General features: G+C 38.2%; 3 protein-coding genes across 3 annotated transcripts in view; 2 read left to right on the plus strand and 1 right to left on the minus strand.

Moving 5' to 3' along the window:
• The first annotated feature begins 496 nt into the window (after nucleotides 1–496).
• Nucleotides 497–2,077, plus strand: LOC134678466 (uncharacterized). Its single transcript, XM_063537041.1, has one exon. The coding sequence runs from the start codon at nucleotides 686–688 to the stop codon at nucleotides 1,454–1,456; it is 771 nt and encodes a 256-aa protein (XP_063393111.1). The 5' UTR covers nucleotides 497–685; the 3' UTR covers nucleotides 1,457–2,077.
• LOC134678477 (adenine phosphoribosyltransferase) lies at nucleotides 2,069–4,355 on the minus strand. Its single transcript, XM_063537050.1, has 3 exons — nucleotides 4,032–4,355; nucleotides 3,436–3,673; nucleotides 2,069–2,970 (listed from the first exon to the last, which is right to left on the minus strand). Exons 1-3 carry the CDS (start codon nucleotides 4,118–4,120, stop codon nucleotides 2,746–2,748), a joined length of 552 nt encoding a protein of 183 aa, XP_063393120.1. The 5' UTR covers nucleotides 4,121–4,355; the 3' UTR covers nucleotides 2,069–2,745.
• Nucleotides 4,356–5,874: 1,519 nt separating this feature from the next.
• The window catches only part of LOC134678597 (trichohyalin-like), a 53,979-nt gene continuing 33,779 nt past the window's right edge, over nucleotides 5,875–26,074 (plus strand). Inside the window, exons 1-2 of the mRNA XM_063537228.1 lie at nucleotides 5,875–6,030; nucleotides 8,905–9,048. Of these exons, the coding sequence (XP_063393298.1) occupies nucleotides 5,935–6,030; nucleotides 8,905–9,048 (240 nt within the window). The 5' untranslated portion in view covers nucleotides 5,875–5,934. The remainder of the gene's footprint in view (nucleotides 6,031–8,904; nucleotides 9,049–26,074) is intronic.

The following is a 26,074-nucleotide window of genomic DNA, read 5'->3' on the forward strand; positions in this document are numbered from 1 at the left end:
GGTAAGTGACTTGAATTCTTCGCTTTTACAGCTTGGTAGATACTCGTACGTGTTTATGGCGATAACTTATTACTCGTTTTGCCGACTTAAAGCGTCATGCCGTTAAAAAATAATTTTGCATGATAGACGGATATAAATACGGATATCGCTTTCGACTTTCAACCAAAAATGTATGATTTTAACTCACTGTGACGTTAGGTTATATTACTTAACTTTACTCGTCTTTGGGTACAGTACCTATACAATATAGGTACATATATATAGTTCTACGAATACCTACGCTACGTGTCCTGCGGGAAGTACCTAAATCCCCTAATGGCTGTCTTTTTCGATGCATATATTTAATACCTTTTTAATTTTTTGTTAGATGTAGAATTCCCTATGTATGAATATCTCCAGCATGTTTCGTTGGTAAAATTCCTAAGATTAAAATATCCCTAACACATTGAGTCATGACTCAATCAGAGTGCAACGGGATGCAATGAATAACAACAAATGAAAAAAACATTATTCACACCTGTGTCACCGACTGTACGCGGGGTATTTTCCTGATGGAGGGTTATGACTAAGATGACCATCGTCACAGACAAAGAAACAAGTGATATCATGCCTCAAATTTTCCTTAAACGCTGTATAAAAGGCTCATGTAAATTGGATCAGCTTCAGTTCATTCCCAACATCCAGAATGTATTCCAAAGTGTTCGCTGTGCTCGCTATTGCGGCGTTCGCCAGTGCCAACGACCTACAAGAGGGTTATAATGGCACCGTGAGCCATAAACCAATCTTCCAAGGCCACTATGCAGGTGACTGGAAGTCTGCTGTAAGGCCTGGAATGGATATCTTCGTTAACACCAGCGGCCTTATAACTGGGATCAATGTGACTGATCTCCGGGACGGCAAGGACGGCGTAGCGAGCATATCCAGCGGTGGAATCGGACATGAGAACGTCACAATTTCTCTCAAGAGCCCTAACATTCTCAGAGGATACGACTTCTTAGTTGAAGTTTATGCTGACGAGGAGACAACCAAGACAAATGAGAGGGGCAACCGTGGTGTCCAAGAATCCGAGTACCCTGACCAGAAACCATCCCAAACAGTCTCTAGCACTACTGGCATGCCTACAGACCAGCAGCAACAGCAAGTAACTGGCAAGCCTACAAGCCTACTGGAACACCAAGTAACTTTCTCTACAACTGGCAAACCAAGTGAGCAACAGCCAGGAACTGTCCCTACAGGCAAGCCTCGAGCCCAGCAGGAACACCAAGTCCCTGTCCCTACTACTGGCAGACCCACAGGCCAGCAAGAACATCATCAACATCATGCCCCAACTACAGACAAGCCTAGCCAACAACATCAAACTGAACACTTTACCACACCCGCGCCTCAGCAGGAGATTGAAATTCCGCAGGAAGTTCAAGAGCCAAAGAAAGGTTTCCAAATTGATGAACAAAATTAAAAATTTAGATATTTTGTGACTTATTGAAATTTTTAAAATGTAATTTGATGATCCTCGAAACGGATCGAAATAAGAATTAGATATTCGATCTTAATTACGTAAATGACCAGTTTTAAATATTTCGATCTGACTGATTTTAGTACCCTATGATTATTACAGGCCAATGTTTTAAGGCTTCACCACACGGCCATGACATCCATCTTTTCCATGACACACTGCGTAATTTATTACTTACATAATACATACTGGAAATATTTTATTATAACGCATTTTGTTTATTGTTAAAGAGTAACATAATATAACGTCTACTTTACGTCCGTTAGACGTTCAAAATTACCTTTATTTATTAAAATTTTAGTTTAATTTACTGAAAATGCTTGTAAGTACCTAAACAGCTTTTTTATCTTTTCCAATAAACCAATTAGGAATGTACGTTAGTTAATTAGCGATAAGATTGAAAAATAATAATTGCTTGTACTATTGATTGATCTAATAAGTATAAATCAATACTCATATATTATATCAATTAAACAATGTTTTCCATATTTTTGGATGTATTTTAATTTTTGTACTGTGTTATTAGCTTTAATAGAATTATAATAAAACAATGACTTAAAACAATACAAATATTTTATTTAATAAACCGTCTTCCTTGTATTTATATGTACTTAAATTATTAGGTAGCAAAAGGAATGATGAGATTTTTAAATCACAATTGAACCTATGATACTACTTCTACTTAAAAAAACGGGCCCGACACGCACATGAAGGGTTCTGTACCATTGTACAAGATTTTTTAACATGATTAGGTAGTGTTTTTCAATAAAAATACACGTATTCCTTCTAATTCTAAAAAAACGAAGAAAGCGGTAAAAATGTTGTCATACCACTTCACAACGACGGGACTTAATCGCATAATATTAAGTTTAAAATTTCGAGCGTATACTCCCGACGTTGCGAGCGAGGCTGTTTTACGCAATTAAGTGCCATTGTTGTGAAAAATAATGTGTACAAATCATGAAAGTATAAATCACTATTTTGTAAATCTTATCACTATACATTATAATACGAATGTATATATTTTAATAATATTTCGAAATGCTTTTGTACTTTATTTAGTGAGCCTGCTCAATTCGAACCCCATATGGAATAGTTGGGATGATATACAAACATTTGATTTACAATCAAAACATGTATGTACATATATATACATAATAAAAATCCTGATAGCTACACTTAGGCCTATCTAGCTGTTCTTATTAACAGTTTAAATGCTCCATTATTTAATGCTAATCATACTTGATCAAAGAATACACGGGTATACCTTGAGGAATGTTTTTGCGACCATTTAGTGACACCAACTCCAGAACCGCCAAGCATCCAGAGACGTCAGCTCCTGTGGTCTTGAGGAGGCTCACAGCCGCAGACAGGGAGCCGCCGGTGGCGATGAGGTCATCTACGATGAGGCACTTGAGGCCAGGACTGACCGAGTCCTTCTGGATCTCCAGAATATCCTGGAATTAAAGATTTCAACTTAAATAGGAAAGATGTAAATTAGCTCTGTAAACAGTTTTCAAAGCATATTTGCGGTTTCTTTTTATTCAGTGACCCATGTAGAAAATCACTACACTTATAAAACAAAGTCTCTGACTCTCCGCCACGTCTATCTGTATGTATGTTCGCGATTAACGCAAAAACTACTAGTTAACTAGGTTTTCACCTATTAATAGTGATTCTTGAGGACGGTTTTTAAATGTTAAGGTTTTGTGTAATCGTGTGAAGCTGAATATTATCAGGGTTAAGCAAACTTAGGTAATAAAAGTTGTTAAACCCATGTTAGTCGCAATAATTTCTTTTTTCAATAACATTTCTGTCTTTTAAGCTGTTTTACTCCTTTTTGCTATCTTAGATGACTTATGTTTATTTTCATTTTAATCTGCATTGATGCCTCATGTAGTTAAGCTCAAAATGATACTTACTGATCCATACTCCAAATCATATTTATACGACACCACATCTCCCGGCAGCTTGCCTTTCTTCCGCACAGGCAAACACCCTACCCCAAGCTCCGCAGCCAGCGAGAAGGCGAACAGGAAGCCCCGGGACTCCAGCCCCACTACTGCATCGATATCTGGAAACCTGCTGCGGACTGTGTCAGCCAGCAGGCCCTGGAGTAACCGGCATGTGGCGCCATCGGATACGGCTGAGAATATGTCCCTGGAAAAAGCATTTTAATTTTTTTATACTATCTAATATAATAAATAGACAAGGTCATAATATCACCTTTTGAAAGTATTGTTACAAAGTTGTAAACCGGCGAGTGTGTATGAAGAATGTTATGAAAATGACGGAAGCGAAAGAGGTATGTCAGGATCGTAATAGGCTCCGGGAAATAGGCGTGATTATATGTATGTTACAAAATTCTATTAAACTTGAGTACTTGTAAAACTAAGTGTTACTTAATTTATACTGTTAATACTATACAACGAAATTAAAGGTCTCATACACACAAAAATGATCAGTATGCATTAACATGCATTTGAATATTCCCTTTTAACTTCATGCAAAAACTCACCAGAAGAGGATACCCTTTTTAGGGAAGTCTGGATAGCTCTTTATCTTACTCTTGAGCTCTGCGATTCTCTTATCATAATTAGCATCCATTGTAAACGGAAATTTTAAATTAAACTTTGGTTCAAACTATTCGAAACACCTTATTAACAATTAGGTTAACTGGTCTAACTACGCATGTCAATGCGTTAAGTAGGAAATGTACGAGTATGTTACTAGATAAGCTGTTATGTAATTTTAGACGTTAAGTGTTTTAAGATATACAAGTTAAAAATAATAAAATTAGTTAATTGAAAATACCAGTTTAGTGCGGCTAACCTATAATAAGTTGTCAATGTCACTGTCACTGTGACATTCGCAGCATTTTCCAGGTCGAATTGTTTCAAATGATTTTAAAAACGTTTGCAATCACTTATGTATAAAAAAAATGCTATAGTTTTCCCAATTTTCCTCAACAAAAATAAAAATTGAGAAAAAATCCCTTCAAAACGTCTTTAATTAACCGTGTTCTAATGTACTACACTCTATAATACAATACGTACTGGGACAGAACCATGAGTACCATGACGGACCCCTTTAGGCCCCATAAACGAGATATTTTTCAACGCGCGTTAAAAAATACTTGAATCCGTTTACACGCTAAATTCGATTTAACAGCCAAGGCTTAAAGTCGAAAATTCAACAACACTTGATAAAAGCGCCACCACCATCGTATGAATAAATCTCATAGAAGTAGCATTCTATAGAAGTGGTGTGCGCGTGCCTCCGTGAGGGACAAAACATACGCAATGCGACAATATTAAAAACACGTTTTGACATTCCTGACAATATACCAAAAACAATCTTCGTAATTCGGTCGGGTTATTTGTTGCCCACCATAGCCCATACTAACAAAAAGGTGGGGAACAAACAAAAAGTGAGACTGTGACAAGGACAAGCAATAGTACCGCTTTCTCTGCTACTCCTACTGAAAGTTCTATAAGGGCATTTTCATTTAACTTGTACTTTAAAGCGCGACTTAAGTCTTGTTTCAGTAGCGTCTAACCGTTACATTCCTGAAAAAATGTATGGGATTTGACATTGACCGTCAGTTTTGTAACGATTGCTAACCGGCCGTTAAAGGTGTTCAATCAAGTGAAAATGCCCATAAGTGTATCTCGTTCGGTCATTTGCTCGGAGTAATTAACAATGGAGCCGCCATTAACAGGCGTTCCCCTCTGTCGAAAATAGGCGGCCAATGGTCAACCACATGTCAACCATATGTATGGACTGACGTTTATCTGACATGACGTACCTATACATTTGATGTGCCCCTCCCCCGCAAAAAACGGCAGACTATTTTGTACCGAAAATTTTAGACATGGCGTCTCCGTTGGTTATATCCTCTAAGGTCATTTGGCACCTCCCCTGTGTCTTCTCTATATTATTGTACCTCTATGGGTGGGGAACAAACAAAAAGTGAGACTGTGACAAGGACAAGCAATAGTACCGCTTTCTCTGCTACTCCTACTGAAAGTTCTATAAGTGTATCTCGTTCGGTCATTTGGCCCCTCCCCCATGTCTTCTCTATATTATTGTACCTCTATGATAAATCTACATGTATTTGTGACATTCAATTGCTTTTTTAACGTGCGTTGAAAAAGCGCTCGTGCGTATGATGCCTTGTAATAATTCTTCTGTCAAAACAGTGACTGTCAATGGTCAACATTTTTAAACATGCAGTCTGTGTAACGACTTTATTGTTATCATCTAATTATTTATTTATTTTGTAATACTCGTAAAAGTCGCGAAGCTTAAGATCATCTATCGGATTATATACATGAATAAACAATGTGTGATCTTTGCTGTTATTGAATAATACCCCACTTTTGCATGTGAAACTTGGGACTTTCGCGTTAAGCGACACAATGCTATCTACTTCGGATTTAGAAAGGCTAATTGCAGTTAAAAGGCGTGAGATAGAGAATGAAAAGACGCGACTGGGGTTGCCGACGCGACCAGACGTGAGTTAGACATTATTTTATAAAGTTAGCGCGAAACGGTAACCACTAACCACCTGTTGTTTATGTTTCGTCTAGCATATCGCACTATCGATTTTCCAGCCAGTAAGAGCCGGTGCCGCATCGTAGTTGCTGCATTCGCCGGCTAATATCTCAAATCACTGCAAGTTACGTTAATTTAATGTTTTTTATTTAAATAAGAGTGCCTGGTGGAACTTTTTGTAAACAAGTGAGCTTAGAAAGTGGTGGATATTTTGTGGTGCTTTGATTAGTTAGCATAGTGGTTTAAATAATTGTATTGTACTTGGTAAATTATTTTTATAAATTAGTCAGCTGGTAGTTTTCACCAGCAATTTGCTTACAATACTGGAAGCTTTTGAAAGGTAGGTCTATGTATGCTAGTGATGTTATTGAAGCAACATAGCGGGTATTTTTCTTGTTATCCCTTCCAATGGCATACATCATTTTAGAGTTGTAGGAATTTTACCTTTCTCTCAATGACATAAATACATTTCAAATAGACATCCCGGTTGTGGGTTATTTGGCCATTTTCAATTTATATCTGATATATATATATTTTTTAATTTCATTCAAACTGAGATAGTAGAGTACATATCACTGATGCTATGATCAGAACTCGGAGAGGTTATTGCAAAATCAAATACAGTTTTAGAAAAAGCACAAACTTTTGGATATTTGTGGGTTACAACGATGAATATAATTTAGAAATTGAATTAAATAACAAAACTTTAAAACAACTTGTTCTATGTTTGAGTTACAACTGTTTTACTATGGTTTTGTGATGATCTGTCCGAGCTATGGTTATGATGAAATTTGGTAAAAAGATGTTATTATTTTGGTCAGGGGTGGATTCTTCTTCTAAAGACCTCAAAATTTAAATCCCTACCTAAGTACCTAAACCTACTCTAATTAAGTTCTAAACCAAAAAAAACCGGATTTAATAATTTTATATTTTGTTATCATAAAGTACAATGTTGAAATAGGGTAATTTGTCAGTTACTGCCACCATTCTGCATGCTTTATCCTCTAGCCGCCCAGAGACCTATAAAAAGGTCTCCTGTTCCATTCTAATTTGAACTTTGTTTTCACAAAATAAAATTTCATTTTGCTTGGCAAGGTTTGACGTATGGGCGGCTAGAGGTTATAGTATCATAAATAATAATAAATTGTAGTAAAATGACAAATAAATTAAAAATAGAATGGATTGGGAGACCTTTTTATAGACATCAATTATACATGTATGTATGCTAATTATGTGATGCCATCACACTTCAGTGTTCACTGAAGTTAAAATGATTGAATTGTATATACCTTGTAACTGTATAACTGTATTTCCATGTACATGTACTTAACGCAAATAAAAAAAAAACAATAAAATTGAAGATATCATTATAATTCCTTCATTTGGGAATATAAAAATTCAAAGTTCAACTAACTGGAGTTGGAAATGTCTTTATACAAAGTCAAGTAAGTCAATAGAGGATAAGTGCAGGCAGGGTCGGCAAACTGCGGCGCGTCGTTCGCGTGGTTATTACTCGAACGGCGCGCCACAGTAGGTGGAATTAGGGAGTGCTCCCGGTACTGGTTTTCTATACAAATACAGTACCGGAACCGGGATATCCCGGTTTTCGCCATACAAATTCAGTACCGGGAGCATTCCCTAGGTGGAATTGGAATAGCACCCTAAGCCGTATAGCCTTAATAAGGAACGAAAATCGAAAACCGAAATTTCTTTATCCGCCTCTCTCCATTATGCAAGAGCAAAATTTCATTTTATGCGATCGGGCTTCAGGTTTCGAATAAAATAACCCCCGTTTTAAAGGACACGACTACTAGTACTACGAATCCTAGTTTGAAAGTTGCGCGACTGAACCACTAGGATTCAATAATACGTGTAATTAATTATCATAACTAATAAGCCCAACGAAGTCGCTCGGTTGAACAATGTTCATTTCCAACCCTCCTTACCGCTGAAATATTGAGTAGGCTGGCTGAGTGGGCTGATGTATACGTTCCCTGTTTCTTAACCCCGTAAATGCCAAGACGTATCGATTAGACATTAATAGTTCGTTGGTCTGTTTTGCTGTTGACATGCTCAGGTGATGGGTTATATTTGGGTCGTTGTAGGTAACTAACCGAATAGATTCTGTGCAGAACGAGAATAGTCGTAGATAGAATGTATTGGATCCCATACATTTCACGATACTTCTCTTTCCGCATATACTCTACAAACCTTTGACAAAAAACCGGCCAAGTGCGAGTCGGACTCGCCCACCGAGGGTTCCGCACTTTTTAGTAATTGTTGTTATAGCGGCAACAGAAATACATCATCTGTGAAAATTTCAGCTGTCTAGCTATCACGGTTCGTGAGATACAGCCTGGTGAAGTGGTGACAGACGGACGGACGGACGCACGGACGGACAGCGGAGTCTTAGTAATAGGGTCCCGTTTTACCCTTTGGGTACGGAACCCTAAAAAGAACAGACTTCACAAAATACCTACTGTTATATTTTTTATTAGTAGTGCCACTTCCAAGGAAATGCACGAGTTACAACCTACTGTGTGCTAAAATTAGAAACGTTCTAACGATTTCTGCAGGACGCTATCCTCAGATCCTGACCTGATGACAATGAGACCACCCGTCAACAATAAACCAGTCGTGGTTGGACTAGTCTGGAGTAATAGGAGAACATTGAGTCTGGTGCGGAAAGAGAAGAGTTGTGGAATGTATTGGGCCCCATACATTCCACGACTCTTCTCTTTCCGCACAGGCTACATAAAACAGTTTAAAACTTCGCTAAATCTCTGAAGATTCTTTTTTTAGACCCTTTTAAAAGCTTCTTATTCTGTCCACAGGAGAGCAACAATAAAGAAAATGCCGCACCAAAGTCATCGAGCGGGAAAGTGAGCGAAGAAAGAGTAGAGCAGAATGCGCCGGACAAGAAGGAGGGAGAGAGAGAGACTGGAGAGATTCCGCCCGACCTAGAGAGATATATACGGGTAAGTCATTATGCATGTATCGCTCTTAAGCGATAAGACCGCCTGTTGTTTCCTCTATTGTCTCTGTTTATGTTACTGTACATTTATTGTAAACTATAAGTATGTGAGGTGTGTAATAAAGATTATTGTATTGTATACAGTGTATGCTAAGAAAACTAAATGCATTCGATTTTCTTTGCCGAATGTTAAACCAGTCGATACCAAGATACTTTTGAATAATGAATGCTTAGAGATGGTAGATAAAGCACTGTTTCTTGGTTTAACATTGGACAAAAATCTACAATGGAGTCCTCATATAAGAACACTAGCAAACAAATTAAGTTCGGCCGCTTACGCTGTGAGGAGAATTAGACAATTGACTAATGTTGAGACAGCTCGCCTTGTTTATTATAGTTATTTTCATAGTGTAATGTCATATGGTATTCTGGTTTGGGGCAAAGCAGCTGACATACAGACTATATTTGTCTTACAAAAGAGAGCCATTCGTTCTATATATAATTGCGTGATGAATATATAAGCGTGAATCATTAAGAGAACTTTTTAAAGAAATTAATATTTTAACTGTAGCTTCCCAATACATATATGATAGTATTATTTATGTTGTTAAGAATCTAGACTCCTTCACTAAGAATTCTGATGTCCATAACTATAATACTAGAAATAAAAATAAGCTTGCTATCAGAAAGTTTCGTGTTCGTAAAGTACAGAAGTCATTCGTTGGGCAATGCATTCATTTTTATAACAAGTTACCTGAGGATGCTTTAAGATTACCCTTTCCAGCTCTTAAGAATTACTTAAAAAAGTCATTGATGTTGAAGGCTTATTACAGAGTCGAGGACTACTTGACAGACAAACATGCATGGTCCAAACCAGAAACTGTAATAACGACAAGTAGCAATTAAAAATATTGTATTATGTGTAGAGTTAAAGGTGACTCAGCTCAGGTAAGAAAGCACATTAAATTGTATGAAAGCATCTCATAACAATCAGTCAGATTCATATAATATGTATTCTCATTTCTTTTCTTTTCCTTCTTTCTTTCTTTCAATTTAAGAGCTGGGCTCTTGTCGGTGCAGCGTGATGAAGATGTCTCCACCTTGGTCGGTCCAAAGCCAGCCACTTTGTGTCCTGGTACGACACGGCCCCTACATGCTCCTTTACTTGGCTCATATAGCTCTTCCTTGGTCTTCCCCTCCCTCTCTTTCCATTTATTTTCCCTTCTATAATGTTTCCGATGAAGTGGTCGTGTCGTAGCAGGTGTCCTATCATTCTTCCTCTTCTATTTTTAATAACACTCATTAGACTTCTCTTTTCTTTCACTCGCTCTAGAACAGCTTCATTCGTAACTCTTTCAGTCCAACTTATTCCTTCCATCCTACGCCAACACCACATCTCAAATGCTTGTAGGTATTCTTCATCTCTCTTATTTAGCGTCCATGTCTCACATGCATATAGTGCGATGGACCATATATATGTTTTCATAAATCTCTTCCGTATGTTTAAGGATATACGTGATTTAAAAAGGTTTTTCTTCTTATAGAAAGTCTGCTTAGCCATTGCAATTCTTGCTTTTATATCTGGAGTACATCGTGTGTCCTCTGTTATAATACTTCCCAAATATTTGAAGTTCTTGACTTGTTCTATATTTCTTCCCCTTATTTTTAGCTCACTCTTTATATTACCTGTCTTAGACACTTCCATGAATTTAGTTTTATTGTCATTAATTTTTAGTCCAAATTCTTGAAACACTTACATTTACCAACATTGTATTTACCAACTTTTCTAATTGAGTGTTGTTATTGGCTAAGGCTGCAATATCATCCGCAAACCTAACAAATACTACTCTCTTTCCATTTATTTGAATGCCCTGCTCTTTTACTGAATCCAAAACCTTTAGGATGGCAGCTTCAATGAACACGTTAAATATGAGTGGTGATAATGAGCATCCCTGTCTTACCCCCTGTTTTATTTTAGCCATTCCCTTTTCATTATCTACTTCTATAATTGTTTCTTGTTGTCTGTATAGTTCATATATTATCTTCCGATCCCTGTAGTCTAATCCTATTTCTTTAAGTCTGCCCATCATCAGCTTCCAATCCACCTTGTCGAAAGCCTTTTCCAGATCTATAAAGGCTACACTTGTATTATGGCCTATATCTAATCGTCGGTCTAAAGTCAATCTCAATGCCAGTATTGCTTCTCTAGTACCCTTCTGCTTCCTGAATCCGTATTGGTCCTCTCCTAGGTTGCTCTCAATCTTATCTCGTATGCGATATTGTATTATCTTCAGTAGGATTTTTGAAGCTTGTGATATTAGACTAAGCGTTCTGTGTTCCTCACACTTCATGGTGTTTGCTTTCTTTGGTAACATTACTGTTTTCGTCGTTGTAAAGTCCTTGGGTACTTTTCCTTTTGCGTACATATTCGACACCAGCTTATAAACTTCTTCCATTAAGATTGGGTTGTTAGCGTATTTTATCATTTCTATATAGATGTCATCAGCACCTGCGGCCTTTCCGTTTTTTATTGATCTTAGTGCTCTATCGAATTCTCTTCTAATTATTTCTGGCCCCATGTCATCTTTAGGCACTTCCCCTTCAATCTCTATATCATTTTCTTCCAGTCCATCTCCTTTGTATAGATCTTCTACATATCTTATCCACCTTGCCAGAATATCCTTGCTGTCCGTTATTATATGCCCATTCTCGTTTGTTATTGCTGTTGACTTGGTTTTATGGTTCCTATGTAGTTCTCTTATGATTCCTTATGCTTTGTCATTTTCTCCTTTTTTTATGAGTTCTTCAATCATTTCACAGTCTTTTTCCATATCTACTATTTTTGATTTTCTACACAACAACGTTATTTTATTTGTGATTCTCTTATAGTTTTGCAGGTTTTCTTCATCAGTTCTGTTTCTTATAGTCCTTCTTTCTATCATCAAGCTTATAATGTCTGCCGTGAGCCATTTTTTCCTAGGGATCAATTTCTCTTTCTTCGCAGTGGCTTTGGCACTTTCCTTCATTATATTCTTTATATCGTCCCATCTTTCATCTATTTCATTAATCGAATTGTCACTTATATATTTATCCTTATACTCTAATAATTTTCCTCCTATTGAGTTACTATATTGCACATTAGTTTCAATATCACATTTTAGTTTTCTGAGATCTATTTTCTTGCTTCGATTTACTCTCTTGTATCTTTTTGGTTTGACTTTAAGATTGCACATAACCATGTTGTGATCCGTACTTACATCAGCTCCTGGGTAGCTCTTACATTTTGTTACACACTTCCTGTGTTCTCTTTTTATCAATATATAATCTAGTTGGTATCTAGCTTTGTCACCGGGCATTTTCCATGTGTAACGTCTTCTATAAGGTTGATCGTATAACGTATTTGTTATTGTTAGGTCGTGTTCTTTGCAAAATTGTACCAGTTTTTCTCCTCTTCTGTTGCGATTCCCCAGCCCGAACCTACCAACTGTCTCTCCGTCTCTACCTTCTCCCACCACTGCGTTAAAATCTCCTAGTATTAGCAATTGTTCTTTTTCCTTATTTGTATCCATTAGTGTTTCTATTTGCTCGTATACACTATCTACTTCTTCTTCCGGGTGTGAACTAGTTGGCATATATGTCTGAATAATGAGCATATTTTGCGGTTCCGCTTTTATTTTCACAGCTGTGAGTCTATCACAAAGATGCATCGTGTTTTCGATTTGCAGGCCCCATTTCTTATTGAGAATAATAGCCGTACCGTTCTTCATTTCTTTTATTGATTTTAATTTCTTTTCCTTTTGTAAGATTTGATATGTTTTCTGAAAGAGCTACGTATTTGTGATTTCATGTACATATATGTTTATTTTTTATATCAAATTCTATAAAGTTATGTACTCACTGAGTATAATTGCATGAATTCTATAGTAATTTAAATTGTATTTTTCTTAATTACTCGTAATGCATGTTAATTATAAGATGTAATAATGTTTTGAAAAGATGTGTCCGGCCGAGTTTGTTGCCGGTCCCATATTGGGATACCCTCCTCCAATTGAGGGGGGATTTAAATCTTCTCGGGGCAGAGGTGTACGGTTGGAGCCGGTAAAGGTTTATTTGACGTTCATAAGCGCATTGTAATATGCCTACTTGAATAAACTATTTTTTATCTTTATCTTTATGCATGGCAGTGGCGGTGCGTCCATAAAAGCCGATTCCCATCGGCTTGCCTGTTTTTGGACGTTTGAGCAGAGTTGTAAAGGAAATATGTAAGCCAAATTAGCCCCGGATTGCCTATGAATATGTTTGACGCGCCGCCGCTGATGCATGGTCCTTCGGCCCGATTTCAGGGCTCGACTCGACACAACGTCTTGAACATGTAGGCTCTAGTATTAATACGAGATAAATTCTAATGATTTAAATTGATCCCATGGCATCGAAAGGGTCTGGACACGGCATAGAAGACCGCGCCAGGGGATCCTTCGGCGGGATGTCTTGGTATTCCGCCGGAATGTCACGGTACTAGGTGCGCTGACTGGTAGCAAAATCCTTTGACATTTCCATGGTATAATAATATATACTGTTTTATTAGACTATGGACATTCCGTGCCGCTGTCCGTAGGCCTTTTGGCCATAGCAATTGTGTTCTGTACGGTAAGGGTCGGTAGGCTTTTTCAATGAATAATTAATGTTGCTCTCTGTTCTAACTTCTGTTGCGCCTTGGCTCTTGTACCCGTCTTCCTGCTAAAAATACAAGCTCATTTTGAGCATGTCAGCACTCTTCCTACATAGTTGTAGAAAATGATTGTAGGCAGCCGAACCAGCCAGCACTAAATCTATTTTGTACTTGCCTAATAGATCTATGCCATAATTGTGATTGTTTCTGTAATCATAATTGTATTGCAACGTACAAAAGACTGCGATTACGCTTCCTGCACTGCCCACGCGATCGCACCATTACATCGTCGAAACAATGCACTGATCATAGATCGACCATATTGCAAAAAGATAAGGTATATTATTGGTGGTACAATTTGTAGGGAAAGGAAAAATTCGCGCAGATTGAGCAGTTATGTAGATAGTGATTGGCTGATTGGTGTAGTATTTGAATTTCGGTGGCGTTTACAATGATTTGTACTTTGTAGATTCTAGTCTAAATTTGGGAGATCTCATGAAAGTCGCCAATATGCCAGATTGCGAAGATACGTTGTATTTGAAGTAAGGGACATTCACGCACGCTTATTTACAGAGAAAGTAGCAGTATAGGACCTAGGTATGCCTTTGCCTAGTTACTTTTTGGTATCTAGATTTCTATTTATGTGAATGAACTCGGATTTCAGATTCGAGAGAAATAACGTTAGGCAGCCGTGCGTACCTCTCTTTTATTTGGTACTCTCTCTATCTCTCTCTTACTTTATCACCCTCGACGCATTTCTAGTTACCCCTATAGTTAATTGTTCACGGAATGCCAAAGTGCCGGTTTGCCTTCTGTAGGTGTAGGCTTCGAGCAACACGGAAGGGAGGCGGCATTCGCACTATTTCCCCTCTGCCGAGGTACAAGATTAGCGCGTCAATCTAATCTACCGCGGGTAATAAAACTAGTTGCACTTGGATTTTTCACTAGACCGAGTCCAGACGCGCGCGTGAACACTGCTGCACAAAAATGCCTGTTTGCTCGGTTTTTTGTTATAAAAAGAGGTCGGGGACATCAAATTTACAAAAAGAAAGTGTTACATTTCACATGTAATATTTTTTTACATATCATACGTTAAATTACATTTAAATACAATTATTATATTTTAGTCTCAAGTTGGATTTATCGATTTTGCTCGCTCAGTACAAATTGCGGATCGGTCGAGCGATAAATCCGGCTTCTCATCTCTCAGAATACAATGACATACTTCAACGAAAATGTGTTAGTGTGCGTGTTGTGACACTAGTCACTCGTCCGTACACAAAAAGAGATCGAGGTTTGCAAGATTTGTCTTTGACGTGTGTCATTTTCTATGTATTTGTGTCGTCATTACAGATTGGATTTTGTATGTAAGTGTGTGAGAAATGCGACTGTGTGCACCTTTCCCCCCGCGAAAAATGGCAGAAAGATTTGTACGGCGAGATGTCGCTTGGGCCCCTCCCTTCCGACGTGTCGGAAGCCGGTGTTGCTCGAAGGGTGTAGGTAACCATTTGTTATGATTATACAAAGGTTTTAAAATAATGACAGTAAATAGTCAAAAAACACGAAGTTTTCGACAAAGTTGCCATACTTTAATTGCCCTGTACTTACGTAACGTGTATACATATACAACATATAATACAACAATTCTACGCCAATACAATTAACTTGGAACAAATACCCCAATAGCATGTTGCGATCGCGATAGTACGCGATGAAAATTGAATACCTGAATAGGACTTGATGGAATGATTGATTGACTTATTGTTAGGGAAGTACTATCGTAACGGCCTCTTTTCAAAATATAATATAATTGTTTTGATTATGATAAGTACTTTACAATGCCATTCGTTGTATAACTAAAATACTTAGTGCTTATTAGCTTATTACCTATGGATATAAATATGGAGCTTATTAATAATATATGTATGAATTTTCACTGCCAAGTTTATGCAAGGTTAGCGTGGTCACAGTGTAATAGTAAGCGATGTACCTATCTTATTCGTTACATTTAATAAATGTAATGGGGCTCTACAAGGTCTCTATTGTTTCCCAAAAAGTTTTAACACTTTTAAGTCATAAGCTCTACGTGTCTCGCCTGCATTACTCCACCGGGGCCGACGAGGTGGTGGAGTACGTCCGCCGGAAGACTGGCTACACGCTGAGGGTGCACCAGCTACAGTCGCGTCACTATGTGCACTTCAGTTCATTTGTGGTGTGCGTGCCGCGGCCTCTGCAGGACACCATCGCAAGCGCGGACTTCTGGCCGAAGGGTGCGGTGTTTCGGCGGTACCGGGGCAATCTGCCGAATCCTACACCAAGTCAGACGACGCAACGGAGCCATGCTGTTACGTCGTCGCCCAAATCGAATGTTTAATTTGTCTTTGGTTTTTATTTGTTTTTATTTGTAGTTTATTTGTTTTTTTTTTTGTAGTTTTACAGTGCCTTGGTTTTACTGTAATTCTGTGTTACTTATTTGACTAATAAATAAATAAGTAATACGCATAAATACTCGTAATACATTATTTATTGGTCCGCATTTTCATTCAGAAACGCATAACTTTTCAGCATTGCCATAAAACAAACCTAATCTATCTATAGGATAACCTTACGTAAATCCTGAAAAGTTAACGGATTCACTTTTAGAACTAAAAATAATATAATATGATGATGCAGAAGGCGGTAATTTTGGACACGGCGCGTATAGTACGTCGATTCCTCACTCTGCGGCCCTGACCACCGGCAGCTTGGGCCCTGCCCCGCTGCCGGCGGCACCCTAGGTTTGGTTTTTTATAATGTGTTTATAATTTTTATTTATTGTTTTGTAAGTGTTTTTATATTTTACTTTTATATTCATATTATAATTAACCTAACTTAAGAAGAAAAATAAATAAAGATATAATATGACAAACAATAGGTAAGTATACATTATGACTTAAAACTTTATGTCAAACAAAGGGACCCCGACTGTACATATATACTTACTTACTTTTGCTGACGCTATACAAGCTTGTACATATATTGTTAATCCGTTCAGTGATATCATTGCCAATGTCGAATCACTGAGCGTTATAAATTAGGTATATCCTCGCCCACGCGCTTAGGTTTAAAATATAACAATAATGCCTAGATGTTTGTTACTGGACTCAGTCAGATTGGTCTCTCGCGCGCAATGAAAGCCACTTAAGTATATTATTATGTATATCTTGTTTGTGTTTGCTTAAAGGCATTTGTGACGAGTCTTCTTCTTCTTCTTCCTCCTCGCTTTTTCCCGTTATACGGGGTTGGCTTTCCTTATTTTGAGTCTCCAGGCAGTTCTGTTCAGAGCGCCTTCCTTACGCAAGTTAAGGCTTTCCATATCCTCAATAGTTTTCGTACATGAGGTACGTGGTCTTGATAAATCATAAATCATTTATTTGCGTGAAAAGGGTACAGTTACAGATGTTCACGTTTGTTGTTGTCCTCCTCATTCAGCTGTCCACAAACAGCATGCAAACAATACATTTTAATGAGCAAGAATATTAAAATACGCCTACTTATTAAACACTTATAACTAATAAAAAACCATGCCCATAGGTTATAGGTTATAGGTTTTCGCGGGCTTGGTTTCCGCAACTCGACGTCGTAATATCGCGCCTATTTTGCGTAATGGGTTGGCGGCACTATTCCTGCCAGCCCAACTCTACCAAGAAGCCTAGCAGACCCTTGACGTTGCCGACGACTTCTGGGAGAGACCCCGGTGAGCCGAGGTGTTGTGCCCGGTATTTTGCCACCCCTGGGCATTCGAGAATGACGTGGGCGGCTGTCTCCTCTGCCTCCATGCACGCTCTGCAGAGGGGGCTATCTGTAACACGTAGGGTTAGTAGGTGCTTGTTAAATGAGGCGTGTCCAGTTATTGCCCCAGCTATAAGCCGGAGCTGTGGTCTCTTCAGCTGTCGAAGCCTCCGCGACAGATTGGGGTTGAGTGTCGGGAGGGCTTCCTTCGCCTGCCTGCAGGTGCCTAGGTTAGACCAGTATTGTTGGTGTTTTACCTTGGTGTTGTGTCGCAGCGTGTTCCGGAGCCAGGCATATGGCAGAGGTAGGATTGGCTCAGGTCCTGCCACCCTCAGTTCCGAGCCACCTCTCGCCAAGATGTCGGCTGCATCGTTACCTCGTGAGTTGCTGTGTCCTTTGATCCACTGCAGAGTTACGCCATTGGTGGTACATACCTCTGACAGAGCTTTGTGACATTCGTAAATTAGCCCTGAAGTGAAAGTATAACTTTGTAGAGCTTGTAGTACTGACCGACTATCAGAGAGTATGCGGATGGGGTAGTCCATTACTTCCCTTGAGACGATTGCGTGTGCTGCCATTATAATGCCCATACATTCCGCCTGGAAGACTGTGTTATGGGCACCAAGTGGTGTCGAGATGTGTATGTTTAGGTCCTCTGAGAAAACCCCAGCGCCAGTGCCTGACCTTGTTTTTGATCCGTCCGTGAAGATTCTCAGCTCCCTTGGGTTGAGTCCTTCATGGGGTTCTTCGTGTAATTGTATTTTGTATTTCTTGTCGAAGACGAACTGCTTGGGTATCCTGTCAGTCACCGCTTCTATAAGCGGTTCCTTACCTATTGCCTCGTAGAGGATTTCGGTGTGTGGCACCCTAGGCGGTCTCCAGAGATTAGATTTTTTGAGACGTACCGCCGCAGCCAGCGCTTCTTGTTGTATAAAGAGGTGCAGCGGCGGGAGGCCCAGTAAAGCTTCCAAGGCCGCGGTAGGTGTTGTCCTCATGCAGCCCGTAGTCGCCATACAGGCCAACCTCTGGAGTCGTTGTAGTCTAGCCTCCACCATGCCCATATAATAATATACTCCGCCAGGTACTCTCTTCCCGTCTTTTCTAAGGTCACCTGACTGACACAACCCTACGTCATCATGCGACAGCGCTATATGATAATATGCGATAGCGATATATATAGCGGCCATGTTATTGTGACGTAGGCTTGTGTCACTGGGAAGAGAAGACCATGTTTTATTAGACTATGACCATGCCTATATGTGACGTTCCACGAGAAAAGGTACCTTATGAGGGTTTCTAGTTTCGGAGTTATGAAATGTTTTGTAAAGAGGTGAAAAAATTCTCAATTTTTTTTTATTGTGTGATCTCAAACCTTAATGCGTAACGTTTGTTTACCTGTTTTTATTTTTGTTATAAGTTAGTTATAAGCCTAGTACGTAACGTCGTCTCAGAGTTTAGTAAAAAGGTACCTTATGGAAAAAAGGTTGAAAATTTCCAAAAAAACTAGTCAATACGGGAAAAGAAGTTTGGTAGAGAACTGTATTAGCATTCTGCAAAACTAATTTGATAATTTCAGTTCTGGTTGGGGCGCCTAGCAAATATTATAACCGTACATCGACCGACATTATAAATCCAAGTAGCCTGCTATTATACTAAAGTTACTCTCGTCAAGTCTTTCTTAACTAGAATAATCTTCATTTGGTTTGGTCGCATGCAATAAATCAGCCATTGGTTTGCTGAAAAATGCCAATACCCGACGCATTACCTTATGGAATATCTAAGGTCATTGAACCTCAATGCCGCTTGTCTTCAATGGCAACCAAAATATATTATTGATAAGAAATAGACGATTTATAACATCTTTACCCCAAAATATTATTAGTTTATCCTAACTGTTCCATCATCATCATGCCTCATCATGTAACTTAACCACAAGGTACCTTTTCATTACATACAAATTATTGGTCTTTTTTAAGATTATTATCAATCAATCAAAATCAATCAAAATATACTTTATTCATGTAGGCCTAGCAACAAGCTCTTATGAATAGTAATTAATCTTAATCTAATTATCAGAGCAATTTATTGATGTTAATATTATTCCATAATAAAATTGGATTATTATACATGTCAAATTTAACACTAAGAATTTCACAAAAGGATCGTCAAACATTTAAAAAAAATTAAAAATTGTATAAAAAAATACTAGTCTAGAATTTCTAGAATAAAATCTAAATGTCAAAAAAAGCATAAGTAACAAACAAGTAGATAGTATTACATCGGAATATCAATTTCTTCATCAATAATCAAATATACCTAATAAATAAATAATCATTTCGAATAACAATTAATCCCACGTTGTATTATCATTCATGTAGTCCTGTGTGGTATAATAAGCTTTGGAAATAAGTTTACGCTTTACATAATTCTTAAATTTATTAATAGATAATTCAGTAATATGGTTTGGAAGTTTATTATAAAATCTTACACAATTACCCATGAATGATTTTTTAATTTTATGGAGCCGAGTGAAGGGCACTGCGAACTTATGTTTATTTCTAGTATTAATATTATGGATTTCACAATTTTTCCTAAAATTTACAATATTTTTATGTACATACAGAATATTCTCATAAATGTATTGACAGTGCACTGTCATTATGTCAATTTCCTTAAATTTATCTCTAAGTGAGTCTCTATGATTCATTTTGTATATTGCTCGAATAGCCCTCTTCTGCAGAACAAAAATGGTATTTATCTCTGAAGCACCGCCCCACAGTAAAATACCATATGCCATAATGCTATGGAAGTAACTAAAATATACTAATCGAGCTGTTTTCACATCAGTTAACTGACGGATTTTGCTCACTGCAAAAGCTGCAGAGCTCAGTCTATTCGAAAGAGTAGCAATATGGGGACCCCACTGGAGTTTAGAATCTAAAGTTATACCAAGTAAAACTGTACTATCAACTAATTCCAATTCCTCATCCTTCACAATGACACTTGCTTGCACATGCCTTACGTTACTACTAGTGACAAACTTAATACATTTAGTTTTTTTCTCATTTAACATTAAATTATTAACATTGAACCAATTTACTACTTTTGAAATAGCATTGTTTACATCATTGTAAGCTTGTTGCTGTCGTTTGACTTTGAAAATAAGTGAGGTGTCGTCTGCAAACAATACTATATCATGGTGGGTCTTAACAAGGAATGGCAAGTCATTTATGTAGATAAGGAACAGGAAAGGCCCCAATATTGACCCCTGTGGTACACCCATAGAGACCAATGACCCAGATGATCGCTGTCCATTCACATCGACCCTTTGTATTCTACCATTTAAGTAGGACTTAAGTAAATTCAGTGCCGATCCTCTAACGCCGTAATAATGAAGTTTCCTGATTAATGTTTCATGACAAACACAGTCGAAGGCCTTAGATAAATCACAGAAGACACCTAAAGCATCTCGTGACTCCTCCCAGGCATCGAAAATATGCTTAATTAGCTCAACACCAGCATCGGTTGTTGAGCGACCCCGTGTAAAACCAAACTGCTTATTATGCATCAAATTATTAACGTTAAAATGTCGTACTAATTGAGAAAGAACTAATTTTTCAAAAATCTTGCTAAATGTTGGTAGCACAGATATCGGTCTAAAGTTAGTGGGGTCAGAGCTGCTACCAGATTTAAATAAAGGAATTACTTTACTATGTTTCATTAGATCAGGAAACTCGCCGCAATCAACACTGTTGTTAAATATAACTACCAAGTCAGGCGCTACAATTTCTACTAAGGATTTGACAGCATGGACAGAGACTCCCCAGAGGTCACTAGTTTTTTTGACATTAATTGATTTAAACGCCTTTATTACATCTGAGGTACAAACATGTTCAAAATGAAGGTCTCCACAACACTCTGGAGCGTTATCTTTTAATAATGTAACAGCAGATGAGGGTGATGAATTTAAATCCTTAGTTGTAGATACTGGTACCTAAGTGAAAAATTTTTCAAATTCTGTAGCTACTTCTAAATTAGAATCTATAATTTTGTTATCAATGTTTAGTTTAAGTTCTTTAATTGTGTGTTTCGAACGACCAGTCTCCACATTTATTACTTTCCAGGTTGCTTTAATAATGTCTGAACTACTTTTAATTGTTTGACTTAGATAATTTCGCTTAGCTATATGACAATCTACTTTAAACTTCTTCGAATACGCCTTCACATGTTCTTTAAATTCATCACTCTGATTAAACCGCCGTTCCTCATATAAGGCATACAGTTCACGTCTTCTTTGATGTAAGTCCGCAGTAGCCCACTCACTAAAAACTGATGCACCACTAACTACGACCGATTTTGAGGTGAATATCGCATTATAATGATTCATAAAAGTGTGAAAGAATGAATTATACATACTATTAGGACTCATATCGGAAGACAAAAAGGGTAGCGCCTGAACTAAACTTAGCTTCATTCTTTCCACGCGGTCCGAGGTTACTGGTACAAAAGTTATTTGTTTTCTCATGGTATTTTTCCTAAATGCCTCAAATACCATTAATTGACCTAAGTGGTCAGATTCTAAATTGCTGATAACTTTTTTAGCAATAGGAAAAATATCTGTGAAAATATTATCTATACAGGTTGCACTAGTAGCAGTCACTCTAGTGGGCTCCATAAACATGTGGTTGAGATTACAAGATTTAAAAAGATTCAATAATCTACAAGACATTGTTGAATTTTCCATAATATTTACATTAAGAGCGCTCTTACAAGAAAAGTCGAAATAATGCAAAATTGATGATACTAGTCGACGAAATTCAGGACTTTGTGCTCATTATTAGAAACAATGAGTACTTGTTCCAGTAAAAGCGTCTTCTTATCTTTTTAAATATCGTTGTAAATATTAGAAAAAGGACTTATTAAATTAGTAATGAATTTTTTTCTGATGGTCGTTTCCGAAAAACCCCGTGAAGCACTGAACGGCAAGCTCTTATTTGGAAATGTTGAGAAGTTTACTCTGCTAAACCTGGCTATTTTGTATTACTAATACCCTGTACTTTAGGCATATCAAACGATATTTTTCCTAATACCTTTGAGAAAGAGAAAATCAAAGTAAAACGAACTCAATTTTCTCTCCGAAACAAGTGTCAATTTCTACGAAAATCTACTTAATATCGAAGTCATTTTCATACTCAAGCAATCTGCAACGTTTGCTTATACTGTTGGTATACATTAGTGTTTATGAAATTCTACTATAATTTTTTGGCAATTTTATGAAAACTACTCTATATTACCGATGACGCGCGCTCGCCAGCTCAGTGCCGCGGCATAGCTTGTACAGGTAGGACGTGTGTCGGTCGGCTCCGCACATTTTCAACGGCGACGACGAGGTTTTTTATCATTGTGTGCGGCGGGCGCCGTGTAAAACGCTATACTGTGTGCGTGTAAACCGCAACGAGAGACTTTGATCCTAGCACTGTTTTTGTAGTATTATAATTTATAATGGTACAGTTTAATAAACTACCGGACAGGATTAAAAATATTTGAAACGACCTGACATTCCATATGTATTTATTTGACTCAAGATAGTACTCAGGGTCTGATGATGGAGCCGGAAGGTGGTCACCGGTACCAATCAACCATGCAACTAAACCACTTTGTGTTTAGGCTCGTTTTATTCATCTCAACAAGATCTTTGACACAAGATAGTACTCAGGGTCTGATGATGGAGCCGGAAGGTGGTCACCGGTACCAATCAACCATGCAACTAAACCACTTCGTGTTTGGGCACGTTTAATTCGGCTCAACAAGATCTTTGACTTAAGATAGTACTCAGGGTCTGATGATGGAGCCGGAAGGTGGTCACCAGTACCAGTCAACCATGCAACTAAACCACTTCGTGTTTAGGCTCGTTTTATTCGTCTCAACAAGATCTTTGACACAAGATAGTACTCAGGGTCTGATGATGGAGCCGGAAGGTGGTCACCGGTACCATCAACCATGCAACTAAAACACTTCGTGTTTGGGCTCGTTTGATTCGGCTCAACAAGATCTTTGACTTAAGATAGTACTCAGGGTCTGATGATGGAGCCGGAAGGTGGTCACCAGTACCAATCAACCATGCAACTAAACCACTTCGTGTTTAGCTCGTTTTATTCGTCTCAACAAGATCTTTGACACAAGATAGTACTCAGGGTCTGATGATGGAGCCGGAAGGTGGTCACCGGTACCATCAACCATGCAACCAAACCACTTCGTGTTTAGGCTCGTTTTATTCGTCTTAACAAGATCTTTGACACAAAATAGTACTCAGGGTCTGATGATGGAGCCGGAAGGTGGTCACCGGTACCAATCAACCATGCAACTAAAACACTTCGTGTTTGGGCTCGTTTGATTCGGCTCAACAAGATCTTTGACTTAAGATAGTACTCAGGGTCTGATGATGGAGCCGGAAGGTGGTCACCAGTACCAATCAACCATGCAACTAAACCACTTCGTGTTTAGGCTCGTTTTATTCATCTCAACAAGATCTTTGACACAAGATAGTACTCAGGGTCTGATGATGGAGCTCGAAGGTGGCGACGGGTACCAGTCTATCACATAACTGAACCACTTCGTGTTTGGGCTTCGTGTTTGGTTTATCACCTAGTGTCAAAGATCTTGTTGAGACGAATCAAACGAGCCTAAACACGAAGTGGTTTAGTTGCATGGTTGATTGGTACCGGTGACCACCTTCCAGCTCCATCATCAGACTCTGAGTATCACCTAGTGTCAAAGATCTTGTTGAGACTAATCAAACGAGCCTAAACATGAAGTGGTTTAGTTGCATGGTTGATTGGTACCGGTGACCACCTTCCGGCTCCATCATCAGACTCTGAGTATCACCTAGTGTCAAAGATCTTGTTGAGACTAGTCAAACGAGCCTAAACATGAAGTGGTTTAGTTGCATGGTTGATTGGTACCGGTAACCAACTTCCAGCTCCATCATCAGACTCTGAGTATCACCTAGTGTCAAAGATCTTGTTGAGATGAATAAAACGAGCCTAAACACGATGTGGTTTAGTTGTATGGTTGATTGGTAATGGTGACCACCTTCCAGCTCCATCATCAGACCCTGAGTACTGTCTTGTGTCAAAGATCTTGTTGAGATGAATCAAACGAGCCCAAACACGAAATTGTTTAGTTACATGAGAGACTGGTACCCGTGGCCTCCTTCCAGCTCCATCATTAGACCCTGTGTATCTTCAGTGTCAAACATCTTGTTGAGACGAATCAAACGAGCCCAAACACGAAGTGGTTTAGTTACATGATAGACTGGTACCCGTGGCCACCTTCCAGCTCCATCATCAGACCCTGTGTATCTTCAGATTCTTGTAACTTGTTTCTTGTAAATAAGCGAGTACCTATAATTTCTTTCGAGTAATATACGTTCATAAGTACGAGTATGGGGCTATTCATAAATTACGTCGTTTCAAATGGGAGGAGGGGGGGGGGGGGGTCTGGACATCGGATGATGGTAGCATGACGTAGCAGGAAACAGAGTCATCCGAAGCATGATTTTTGGATGATTTGAGGGATGGGGGGGGTCAAAAATAGATGACGTAATTTATGAACAGCCCCTATGTACATTTGCACTGCATTTAGTATTTTCGTACTTACCAAATAACGGTTTTAGGACTTTATAAGTTAAGTACAGTTAGTGTTGTTATGGTTCATTTCAATATGCTTCGCGAAGGATCAAGAATGTTTAATCCATCATTGTAGTGCGAGTGTAGTAGAAGGGATCGGAATACTGAGCTCGCACGGCCTGCCGCAGCGCGTAAAATACCTAAACTCGCTCAACCCCGAAATGTAATAGCACTCTTAAAGTCGCCGCATATAAGCAATTTCTTACTAGAAGATGATATTTTACGTAGGGCAGATTCCATTATGTTTTCAAATAATTCAAAATTACTTAATGGCGGCCTATACACACAGACAACAATAAATTGCTCTAATTCAACTGCACTTAGTTCTATAGTCCGTTCAACAGACATGGATACAATGTCCTTACGTTCCTTAAATTTTAACTGACTATTTAATATAATTAATGACCCACCATGTATGGAACTAAGTCTGGTGAACGAACTTCCCGCCTGGTGATTATTAAATTGGGGCATTAATTCATTATTATGTAACCAATGTTCAGTAAGACATAAAATATCAATATTAAAATCATTCAAAAAAAGTTCAATCTGCAAATTTTTTCCTCTAATACATTGAATATTTTGATGCACCAGGTGGATATACTTTCCATGTTTGCAGTATTTTTCATTATATTTATTTAAAACTAAATTGCCAGAGACAGAATCTTTTGTCTTAACAGCTAGTTTAAATCTATTAAATCATTGGTTATGACTGGAACCAATTCCAAGTTCATACTGGGCTGCTCAATAGGAGCAGAATTGTCTGCCAAATTCTTGGCAGAAATGTCAAGTAAATAGGATAGCGATAAAGCTATTTGTCTTTTATAATAATTTGAAAGGCAACACTTGCCTTTAGTCAAAAACACCATAGGCATATGGTATTTACTAACAAAATTGTTAGTGTC

The sequence above is a fragment of the Cydia fagiglandana genome, chromosome 2, assembly GCF_963556715.1.
Source record: "Cydia fagiglandana chromosome 2, ilCydFagi1.1, whole genome shotgun sequence".
NCBI lineage: Eukaryota > Metazoa > Arthropoda > Insecta > Lepidoptera > Tortricidae > Cydia > Cydia fagiglandana.